A 12967-nucleotide genomic window follows, 5' to 3' on the forward strand; every position below is an offset into this window, starting at 1 on the left:
CTATATTCCATTTTTTAGTAGGTAAAATAGATGCTCTTGTTAACCTATATATGATAAACGATTTGTAATAGCAGTTCATTTGTGATGTGGTATGCCACAGATGAGCATGCTCTCTATGGCCGGAGACATTTCCAACAATATTTAATACATTCCCAAACAGGACTCAGAATTTTTGCCCTAATATGTTTTGCCCTTACAAGTCCTAAATTTTTTGCTTTGCTTGACAAAACCCAGAAATCTGCAAGCGGCTGTCGCGTGATGTCTGTCGTTACTTACAAAGAGTACCGTATTTTTGAAGTTCCATTCAGATGACCCCTATTACGATAAACTTTGACTATTGGTTTGCTAGAATTACCCGAGAAGAATAGCACACCTGCGTAGGCCTATCTATCTGTCAAAAAAATAGGAAACTTTGATAATGGCTTTAAGTTCTCATACATGTTGAATTTCATGGCATAATTCTGACGAAGACCTTACACTTCTATGGTGAGACTTTTACATTACGGTCCCTATGTAGTGTCTTATATGCCTGGCGGGCCGTTTTATAATGATGGTCCAGCGTGTCACATTGTTCGGCAGATCACTGTTAATATATAGGCAACAGAAACAAAAGATATTTTTGCAAGCAGACATTTAAGGGACTCACAACCCAAAAACTATTTATTTAAAAAATAACAACCGTTTTTGTTTTAAACAAAAAGATTTTTTTGGAAATCAGTTATTCGTTGAGAAAACGGAATCCTTCAATACCAAAAGTAAGTTTAATGGGATATCTAGATGCATACCACTAGGTATTTCCCCCAGGGGTAGAGGGTAAACTCTACAACGATTTTGATAAGGTATTCTAAGCTGAAAGTGGGCCTAAAATTGCTTTAAATAACGACGTTATATGAGATGGAATATCTTAAAATTCAAATTGTTTATGCCAAGACCTCCTCTGATTATTTCCAGCCCTTGAAAAAAGACATTAGAACTTTTATTTGCAATTGCTTGAGACCATCCCCAAGTTTCTGAGATGCCTGCAATTCTCTTTCCTCACCTTAAAAGCCCTAGAGCGTTCTATTCCAGTTCAGATGAGCTCTAGCATAATAATTGAGACGTCCCTACTTCCCTGTAAAAACAATAAAAAGAGAAACAACAGTCGTGCTACCCATCCTTAAAATGTTCCTTTTAAAAATGGGGGTTTAAAATCCTCCAGTTAAGGGTATTTCACAATTACTGATCGTTTGACTTTCTCATAATCTGCCCTCTTTTGTACTTCGGTCTTATTTTGGCTATAATTGATGTTTAGCCGCATAAAATGGCAGAAAAGGGCATTTGTTCCAGCTAGGTCAATTTTGTCACTTAAAAGCGGCGCTAGATATGTTTATTTTGTTGAAACGAACCATTCCCTGATATTTTATGACCAATGGCTCTTCCCAGTCACCCCTTGGCGGAAAACAGAAAAAATTAAGACGTCAGTACAACCCATTTCCAAATGTGATTCTCCTTGTTGTTCAAAGGGGGGAATTTTATGCCCCAAGTTGAGGATTTTTGACAATGTCAATTTAAATGTGTACTTGTTATTTTAGTTTACCCCTTTTTTTGAGGGGTTTCAATCTCCTATTAAAAATTTTCAACAAATGTATTTTCTTGATAACAAATTACTGCTAATTTGAACTTGAATAAAAGATGATTTTTCTAAATTAGCCTAAACAGAAATATTTTTCAATAGCCACTTTCTTTAAAAACCTGTTTCCTAATTTCTGGTTACTATGAGTCATGCTCTTTACTAGGTTGTAACCATAAATAAAAAGTATATACACCAGGCATATCTCAGGACGTCAAAAAGGTCTCGAATTAATACATTTTTGGAAGAACTTGAAGACAGGTACCAAATTTATCGACTACTAAAAAACTCTTAAGTTGGACATCTGCATTATATACCTTTTGTCTATGATTGTAGCTACTACTACGGCCATGATAGAGCTTTATTAATAGCAATGGTTGTATCGGAAACATAAGCGGTAGCAATTATTTTGCAATAAATGGAAACATGGAAGTGGGCTTCGAAGTGGAAAATCCCCCAGAGTGGGGAATACCTCAAAGGAACATCTGTGTCTAAAGATCTTGTCATATATACTTTAAAATAATCATATAATTTCCCAACTTTACACAAATGTTTTCTTAATAGCCCAAAAACACTATAGCTATACCGTTGTGTACGATTACTTTAATTTTTAGAACTTAAAATTTCGACGCAACAACCAATACAACCGGTGACTCTGATTAATATACCACCCTCCCTTACCAAGAGCGAACTCTTGCTTACCACCATCATTTTTTGTATAAATACATCCATTGAAATATTGTATTTCTGACTTGTCATTCCCATCATTTTCGTATCTTCTTCATTTCTCCTCTGGAAAGTTGTTAATCCTCGAAATAAGCTTTTCAATATGTGGGCGTCATTCTCCCTAAAATTAGAAGCTAAGTTTAAATATCATCCATGGAGTGTTTTTTTTTGTTTTTTTTTTACCTGAATAACACGTACTCTAATCATAGCCGTTAAAAGAAAGGGGGTGACGGGGTCAAGCTGCCCCGGGTGCCGTAGATGTGAGCGCCATGGCTTAGTGACGCCGTGGCTGGAGCTTCTGGTGCTTTTTTATATTTATATTTGAGTTGAGAGGGGTGTGCCGTGATTCATTTTACCCCGGTTGCCACCCACCCTAGGAATAGACCTGACTCTAATTGTATTTTCCTTTTATTTATCCATCTCTAAAACGCTGTCACTGTTCCTTTATCTTAATTAATAATCGATAAGTCTTCTTACACCCCTGTGTGTAACTAACCTGAAAAAATTAAAAGTTTTGAAGAAGAAACCAAACCGTAAAGATAAATTATAAGGGTTGAAATTGGCAACATGCACATAACAATTCCCAGCACCTTCTGGCATTTAGCATTTCTTCAAACTCCACAATAGTGTTTTTTCTTTCTTTTTTTTCAGAAACTGAGATATTGAAAATATTGGGAGCCACTAGTTACCAAGATTTGAAAATGTTGATACCAAACTGCGACGTATATTAATAACTCACCTAACATCTACGCCCTCTCATAGGCTGACACGTCTTTAGCCTATGATTAAATAAAAAAAACAAGTTTTTTTAACTGAAAGTAAGGAACGACGTTAAAACTTAAAACGAACAGAAATTATTCCGTATATGAAGGGGCTGTCCCCTCCTTAACGCCTCGCTCTTTACGCTAAAGTTTTTTTATTGTTTAAAAAAATAGAGTTGTGAGAAAGTCAAACTTTAGCGTAAAGAGCGAGGCGTTAAGAGGGGACAGCCCCTTCATATACGGAATAATTTCTGTTCGTTTTAAGTTTTAACGTCGTTCCTTACTTTCAGTTAAAAAACTTGTTTTTTTTATTTAATTTTTGAACGTTTTTGAATTAATGCAGGTTTTGATTTTGGCTCACCGTACATGAATAATTAAAACAAAATTTGCATATTATATTTGGTTAAATGGCTTTCTCGAAACTTGTTTAATTTTATTTACGAACGTTTTTATTAGTAATAAATATACGTAACTTAGAATTAACTTACGTAACGAAGTTCTATATTCATAAAATTTTAACACGTATATTAGGGGGTTCGCCCCCTAGTCAATACCCTGCTCTTTAAACTATAGTTCGAATTTTTTTTTCCAGTTCTTTAAAAATGACCTCTTAATCACAATCAGTTGATCAGTTGAAAAACTTGTTTTTTTTTATTTAATTCCTGATCTTTTTCTTTAATAATGCTGGGAAATCCGGCAGCCCCTTCATAGCAATGCCCCTTCCCCCATGAAAACTTCCTTCATGGAAAGATCCTTCCATATAGCCCCCAACCCTCTCCTTCCCCTACCTACCACAAAATATCTCCGCTGAAAAAGTCTGTATACTTCCCAATAACCAATACTATATGTTAACATTGAGTAAAGTTCATAGCTTTCAGCCCTCCCCCGGAGGCCTTTGGGGGATCAAGTCATCCTAAAAGACATTTTTATCATATTTTCGAACATGCTGAACAAAATGGATATCTCAAAATTTTGATGGGGTGACTTTGGGAAAAAAAATGAGCGTGGGAGGGGGCCTAGTTGCCCTCCATTTTTTTTGGTCACTTAAAAAGGGCACTAGAAATTTTAATTTCCGTTCCAATGAGCCCTCCAACGATATTCTAGGACCACTGGGTCAATACGATCACCCCTGGGAAAAAAAACAAAAAAAAAAAAAAAAACAAACAAAAACCCAGCCGTGATATTTATTCTGGCAAAAAATGGAAAATTCCACATTCTTGTAGATAGGAGCTTGAAACCTCTACAGAAGGGTTCTCTGATACGCTGAATATGATGGTGTGATTTTCATTAAGGTTCTATAACTTTTAGGGGGTCTTTCCCCCTTTTTTCGAAAATCAGCCAAATTTTCTCAGGCACGAAACTTTTGATGGGTAAGATTAAGCTTAATGAAACTTATATATTTGAAATCAGAATTAAAATCTGATTCTTTTGATGTATCTATTGGTATCAAAATCCCGTTTTTTAGAGTTTCGGTTACCATTGAGCCGGGTCGCTCCTTACTTACAGTTCGTTACCACGAACTGTTTGATTGCCGGTCATACAACGGCAAAAACAGTAAATACCATGATATTCCTCCTCACCGTATGATATACTATCTTCGACAATACTGACACCTTCAGCTCTCACGATCGGCCCCAATCTAACTTGGGTTAAAGAATAAACATTCGAGCCACATAGAAAACAAACTCACTTTCAACTGTCAGCTTATGCACTCAGGCCAGAAGAACTTAAACATGAACTCAGCGGGAATTTGACATGAACTGAACTCAAAACACCTATATGAAAGCAAGGAAAACCTCACCTCATTTCACGGATCAGGAGGTGCTGACCAATCAAAAGAAGTGATTATCAGTGACCCTCCAAAACTTAATTTTCCAGCATTATGAGAGTAAGAACAACAAAAAGAAATACATATATATATATATAAATATATATATATATATATATATATATATATATATATATATATATATATATATATATATATATATATATATAAATATATATATATATATATATATATATATATATATATATATATATATATATATATATATATATATATATATATATATTTATCTATGTATATATCTGTATATATATATATATATATATATATATATATATATATATATATATATATATATATATATATATATATATATATATATATATATATATATATAGACCGCGGCGCCATGCCAACGGATCGACCGAACGCCGCTGACGAGATGCCCGGTCGACCGCCACCGAAGTGTCACAACGCCGGCGCCAGCAGAGGGCGGCGGCGTTTGGTCGACTTTAAATTAATTTTGCGGCAATTCTTTATTGCGTCAACCGCAAAGTCGGAGCTTTTCCTTCTCGTGATGTTTAGTATTTCGATTTTCCTGATTAGAAATAAAGCAGGGCTTGCGCTATCCCCGAATTTTCTGGTATTTCCTTTAAAATCTGTGCGCCACCCCGAAAAAAAATTGGTTCCCCGAATCCCCGAAAATCACGCAATCACGGTGCCACCCCTGGCGATATATCAACAGTGACTTTCCCTGCCAAATACTACTTTGCATGTCATAATTCTTCACTACTCTCTTGTTCGTTAATTTTCGTCTCTTTTGTTACTTTGCATAAAAACCAGACAGATGCGATATGCAATTGCAAGTATTGCAATATACACAGTTTTCCATATGTTGACAAAAAAAGTATCGTCTTCATGAAATGAGTTCAAATCATTTCGAATGCGGTTTCCCAATCGCTATTTCTTACATCATTCGAAGTCAAGAATTTTGTTTTCAAGTTGAATAGAATTATAGAACGCATTCACTACTATACAGCTTCAGCCTTCAGTTGGATTTTGAAACTGACAGCTGACAGATTGTTTCTACAGCTAAATTGTAAGTTTGCAGAATTTTTTCTCTTTTGCTGGTTTTAGATAAAATTTTCTTAATGTTTAATACTCAATTGTTGAACGCCTGATAGAAAATACACTCTTCTTTCTAAAACATTTTTACCCCCCCCCCCAAAAAAAAATCTTCTATTGAGACAAAATTTTGCTATAGATTAAGCTATGTACAAGGTGGGGAATTAAAGATTCAAATGGAAGTTACCCCAAAAATATGATTCATAAATAAATTGTAAATTATTGTCTATAGAGGGGGACAGGGGGCTATCATTTGTAAATGATAATACCTCATTTTTTTATTGAAAGCAGGGATGCCAAAAAGATAATTATTTTTTTTCATTTACTGTGGAGACAGAGGAAAATGACATAATATTACCTGGGAAAGCATTGAAATATTTTGATAGACCCAGAGCCCCTCATTGGGACTTATTCATTGTCTTGGGTATTTTGCGATTTCTCATAGGCTACTGGCCTAATTTGGGTTTTGTGTGTGCTCCCTTTTAATTAGATTCTTTGGATCTTATTGAATACCACGGCGAATCTGTGACTCAGTTTTCCAATAATCTGAGGTATATCTGAATAATTTCAACATTTTTGTTGTTGTCTTTGTATCCCTTTACTCATACCCTCAATTTTTTTTCAAGCGACACTAAGCTGTTTAAAGTTACTTTGCGTATTTGTTTGAACCATATAGTGACCTAGTTAATTATTAAGTAGGTTATTTTTCTAATGTAAAGCTGAGACGTTATCCCATCAAGGTGGTATCCAGAGGAGGGGGGGGGATTACATTTAAATGATAATATCTCAAAAATTTTTTGTTGAAAGCAGGGATGCCAAAAAGTTAATTTTTTTTAATTTAAACCAGACAGCATCCTATCAAGGTGGTATCCAGAGGGGGGAGGGTAGTGAGCTATCATATTTAAATAATAATACCTCGATATTTTTTTTTAACCAGGGATGCCAGTAGTAAGCTATCTAGTACTTTCAAAAATACATGAAAAAATACATGGAAAACCCACGCCTTTGACACTATATTTAGACATGGACATTTTAAAAAGCTGGCATGGTAATTTGGAACAATATCAATCTTTGGAAATGCTTAACGATAACAGACATGTTTTCAACCAGATGGGTTTTTGAAAGCACATTTAGCATGGCATGTTTTATTTTTATTTATTTTTTTTATTTATTTTTTGGCAATTGGCATTTTTGTCTGATAACAGGCACCATTCATTGCGATCATAGCTCTAAAAAGGGTTTAACATTTGTGAATTTGATCCTATTAAGGTGAAAAAAAGGGTTTAGCATTTGCGAATACTTTGATGTGTTCCGTATAATACACAAGTGGTGTTTGAACAATGTTGTCAATTTAAATTTTTGCACAGGAGGGTTTTATTTTTTATTTACTTTTTGGCAATTTGCATTTTTGTCTGATAACAGGTACCATTCATTGCGATCATAGCTCTAAAAAGGGTTTAACATTTGTGAATTTGATCCTATTAAGGTGGAAAAAAAGGGCTTAGCATTTGCGAATACTATGATGTGTTCCGTATAATACACAAGTGATGTTTGAACAATTTTGTCAATTTAAAATTTTTTGCAGAGGAGGGTTTTATTTTATTTTTTTTTGGCAATTGACATTTCTGTCTGATAACAGGTACCATTTATTGCGATCATAGCTCTAAAAAGGGTTTAGCATTTGCGAATTTGTTCCTATTAAGGTGGAAAAGAAAAAGGGTTTATTGGGGAGATTACATTCCTTGGCACCTTTTCAGAGCATGTACTCATGGATACCTTTCAAAGCAACATGATTAAACAAGCTGTTACAATCGGAATGGTTTGATTGACATTTGCCAAAAGGGATAAGGAATTTGCAAATTGGACTCTATGAACGAAATTAATTAATGTTTAAACGATAGGAGTTTGATTGATTATAATTAGTGGTTGGATAATTTTCTAACAAGAAATCTCTGAATAAACTATTTTTGGAGAGATGGGAGCGAGGCGTCTTAAAGTACTTATAATAATGTTATTTGGGGAGATTATGTTCCTTGGCACCTTTTCAGAGCATGTACTTATGGATACCTTTCCAAGCAATGTGATTACACACGCTTTTACAATCAGAATTGTCTGATTGACATTTGCAAAAAGGGATAAGGAATTCGCCAATTAGACTCTATGAACGATATTAATTAATGTTTGAATAGTAGGAGTGTGATTGATTCTAATTAGTGATTGAATAATTTTTAAACAAGAAAGCTCTGAATAAAATATTTTGGGAGGGATGGGAGCGAGGTGTCTTAGAGTACTTATAATGGTGTTATTTGGGGATATTAAGTTCCTTGGCACCTTTCCAGAGCATGTACTTATGGATTCTAGCCGACTATATTCCTTCCTGTGCTATTTGGGTACTTTACGTTCCTTGACACCTTTCCAGAGCATGTACTTATGGATTTGCATACTTTATGTTCCTTCCTATGCTATTTGGGTACTTTACGTTCCTTGGCACCTTTAATATATGGAATTGCTGTTGATTTGAACGGTACATGAAAAAATACATGGAATTGCGCAAGAAAAACCCACGCGTGTGACACTATAGTTAGACATGGGCATTGCGAAAAAAGCTGGCAAGCATTTTTACATTCAACCATACATTCAAGCCTACAAGAAAATGAAATAATTTAGCTCGTATGATCAATTTAATTTTTTTTTAATTCAGTAGTTTTTTAGTAAGGACACTCGATATCCTAAAAGTGTTTGATTCAAACTTTTACCTTGAGAATCGATGTTTTTAGCAGAATTTCAAAAGGATCGTTTATAAGTGCTGACCTGTCTTTGATGAACTAATTCATGTCGCATGATAATTTTTTTTTAATACAGTAGTTATTCAATAAGGACACTCGATATCCTAAAAGTGTTTGATTCAAACTTTTACCTTGAGCATCGATGTTTTTAGCAGAATTTCAAAAGGATCGTTCATAAGTGCTGGCGTATCTGATGAAATAATTTAGGTCGTATGATAAATTTAATTTTTTTTTTAATACAGTAGTTTTTTAGTAAGGACACTCGATATCTTAAAAGTGTCTGTTTCAAACTTTTACCTTGAGCATCGACGTTGTTAGCAGAATTTCAAAAGGATTGTTTATGAGTGCTGGCGTATCTGATGAAATAATTTAGGTCGTATGATAATTTTAATTTTTTCAATGCAGTAGTTTTTCAGTAAGGGCACTCGATATCCTAAAAGTGTTTGATTCAAACTTTTACCTTGAGAATCGATGTTGTTAGCAGAATTTCAAAGGATCGTTTATGAGTGCTGGCGTATCTGATGAAATAATTTAGGTCGTATGATAAATTTAATTTTTTTTTAATGCAGTTGTTTCTTAGTAAGGACACTCAATATCCAAAAAGTCTCTGATTCAAACTTTTGCCTTGAGCAACGACGTTGTTAGCAGAATTTCAAAAGGATAGTTTATAAGTGCTGGCGTATCTGATGAAATAATTTAGGTGGTATGATAGAAGTTTTAGTAGAATTTCAAAACGATCGTTTATAAGTGCTGACCTGTCTTTGATGAACTAATTCATGTCGCATGATTTTTTTTTTAATACAGTAGTTATTCAATAAGGACACTCGATATCCTAGAATTGTCTGATTAAAATTTTATCTTGGGTATCGTTGTTGTTCGCACAATTTCAAAAGGATCATTCGAAAGTGCTGGCGGATCTGATGAAATAATTTAGGTCGACTCATAAATTTAATTTATTTTTTTTAATAAAATAGTTTTCCTGTAAGGACACTCGATATCCTAAAAGTGACTGTTTCAAACTTTTACCTTGACCATCGGTGTTGTTAGCAGAATTTCAAAAGGATCGTTTATGAGTGCTGGCGTATCTGATGAAATAATTTAGGTCGTATGATAAATTCAATTTATTTTTTTATTGCAGTAGTTTTCAGTAAGGACACTCGATATCCTAAAAGTGTTTGATTAAAACTTTTACCTTGAGAATCGATGTTGTTAGCAGAATTTCAAAAGGATCGTTTATGAGTGCTGGCGTATCTGATGAAATAATTTAGGTCGTATGATAAATTTATTTTTTTTTAATGCAGTAGTTTTTTAGTAAGGACACTCGATATCCTAAAAGCGTTTGATTCAAACTTTTACCTTGAGAATCGATGTTGTTAGCAGAATTTCAAAAGGATCGTTTATGAGTGCTGGTGTATCTGATGAAATAATTTAGGTCGTATGATAAATTTAATTTATTTTTTTTAATGCAGTAGTTTTTCAGTAAGGACACACGATATCCTAAAAGTGTTTGATTCAGACTTGCTGACCTGTCTTTGATGAACTAATTCATGTCGCATGATATTTTTTTTTAATACAGTAGTTTTTTGGTAAGGACACTCGATATCCTAAAAGTGTCTTATTCAAACTTTTACCTTGAGCATCGATGTTGTTAGCAGAATTTCAAAAGGTTCGTTTATGAGTGCTGGCGTATCTGATGAAATAATTTAGGTCGATAAATTTAATTTATTTTTTTAATGCAGTAGTTTTTCAGTAAGGACACTCGATATGCTAAAAGTGTTTGATTCAAACTTTTACCTTGAGCATCGATGTTGTTAGCAGAATTTCAAAAGGGTCGTTTATGAGTGCTGGCGTATCTGATGAAATAATTTAGGTCGTATGATAAATTTAATTTATTTTTTTTAATGTAGTAGTTTTTCAGTAGGGAACTCGATTTCCTAAAAGTGTTTGATTCAAACTTTTACCTTGAGAATCGATTTTTTAATGCAGTAGTGTTTCAGTAGGAACACTCGATATCCTAAAAGTGTCTGATTCAAACTTTTACCTTGGGCATCGATGTTGTTAGCAGAATTTCAAAAGGATCGTTTATGAGTGCTGGCGTATTATGATGAAATAATTTAGGTCGTATGATAAATTTAATTTATTTTTGTTTTTTAATGCAGTAGTTTTTCAGTAAGGACACTTGATATCCTAAAAGTGTTTGATTCAAACTTTTACCTTGAGAATCGATGTTGTTAGAAGAATTTCAAAAGGATCGTTTATGAGTGCTGGCGTATCTGATGAAATAATTTAGGTCGTATGATAAATTTAATTTATTTTTTTTAATACAGTAGTTTTTCAGTAAGGACACTCGATATGCTAAAAGTGTTTGATTCAAACTTTTACCTTGAGCATCGATGTCTTTAGCAGAATTTCAAAAGAATCGTTCGTAAATGCTGGCGTATCTGATGAAATAATTTAGATTGTATGATTAATTTAATTTTTAATTATTTTTTTGCAGTAGTTTTTTAGTAAGGACACTCGATATCCTAAAAGTGTTTTATTCAATTTTACCTTGAGCATCGAAGTTTTTAGTAGAATTTCAAAAGGATCGTTTATAAGTGCTGACCTGTCTTTGATGAACTAATTGATGTCGCATGATATTTTTTTATACAGTAGTTATTCAATAAGGACACTCGATGTCCTAAAAGTATTTGATTCAAACTTTTACCTTGAACATCGATGTTTTTAGCAGAATTTCAAAAGGATCGTTCATAACTGCTGGCGTATCTGATGAAATAATTTAGGTCGTATGATAAATTTAATTTTTTTTTAATGCAGTAATTTTTTAGTAAGGACACTCGATATCCTAAAAGTGACTGTTTCAAACTTTTACCTTGAGCATCGATGTTGTTCGCAGAATTTCAAAAGGATCATTTATGAGTGCTGGCGTATCTGGGATGGGAGCGAGGTGTCTTAAAGTACTTATAATGGTGTTATTTGGGGAGATTACGTTCCTTGGCACCTTTCCAGAGTATGTACTTATGGATTCTAGCCGACTATGTTCCTTCCTGTGCTATTTGGGTACTTTACGTTCCTTGGCACCTTTCCAGAGCTTGTACTTATGGATTTGCATACTTTATGTTCCTTCCTGTGCTATTTGGGTACTTTACGTTCCTTGGCACCTTTAATACATGGAATTGCTGTTGATTTGAACGGTACATGAAGAAATACATGGAATTGCGCAAGAAAAACCCACGCGTGTGACACTATAGTTAGACATGGGCATTGCGAAAAAAGCTGGCAAGCATTTTTGCATTCAACCATACATTCACGCCTACAAGAAAATGAAATAATTTAGGTCGTATGATCAATTTAATTTTTTTTTCAATGCAGTAGTTTTTTAGTAAGGACACTCGATATCCTAAAAGTGTCTGATTCAAACTTTTACCTTGAGCATCAAAGTTTTTAGTAGAATTTCAAAAGGATCGTTTATAAGTGCTGACCTGTCTTTGATGAACTAATTCATGTCGCATGATTTTTTTTTTAATACAGTAGTTATTCAATAAGGACACTCGATATCCAAAAAGTGTTTGATTCAAACTTTTACCTTGAGCATCGATGTTTTTAGCAGAATTTCAAAAGGATCGTTCATAAGTGCTTGCGTATCTGATGAAATAATTTAGGTCGCATGATAAATTTAATTTTTTTTTTTTAATGCAGTAGTTTTTTAGTAAGAACACTCGATATCCTAAAAGTGACTGTTTCAAACTTTTACCTTGACCATCGGTGTTGTTAGCAGAATTTCAAAAGGATCGTTTATGAGTGCTGGCGTATCTGATGAAATAATTTAGGTCGTATGATAAATTCAATATATTTTTTTTATTGCAGTAGTTTTCAGTAAGGGCACTCGATATCCTAAAAGTGTTTGATTCCAACTTTTACCTTGAGAATCGATGTTGTTAGAAGAATTTCAAAAGGATCGTTTATGAGTGCTGGCGTATCTGATGAAATAATTTAGGTCGTATGATAAATTTTTTTTTTTTTTTAATGCAGTAGTTTTTTAGTAAGGACACACGATATCCTAAAAGCGTCTTATTCAAACTTTTACCTTGAGCATCGATGTTGTTAGCAGAATTTCAAAAGGATCGTTTATGAGTGCTGGCGTATCTGATGAAATAATTTAGGTCGTATG

At 33.8% G+C, this 12967-nt stretch overlaps 1 protein-coding gene across 1 annotated transcript in view; it reads right to left on the reverse strand.

Annotated features, from left to right (window-relative positions):
- Positions 1–12967, reverse strand: part of LOC148940563 (uncharacterized) — a 101421-nt gene that overhangs the window by 62735 nt on the left and 25719 nt on the right. Inside the window, exon 5 of the mRNA XM_089105017.1 lies at positions 2312–2456. Coding sequence (XP_088961143.1) covers positions 2312–2456 — 145 coding nt within the window. The remainder of the gene's footprint in view (positions 1–2311; positions 2457–12967) is intronic.

Source organism: Artemia sp. Qi Xiang Cuo, chromosome 19 (genome assembly GCF_049724085.1).
Source record: "Artemia sp. Qi Xiang Cuo chromosome 19, ASM4972408v1, whole genome shotgun sequence".
Taxonomy (NCBI): domain Eukaryota; kingdom Metazoa; phylum Arthropoda; class Branchiopoda; order Anostraca; family Artemiidae; genus Artemia; species Artemia sp. Qi Xiang Cuo.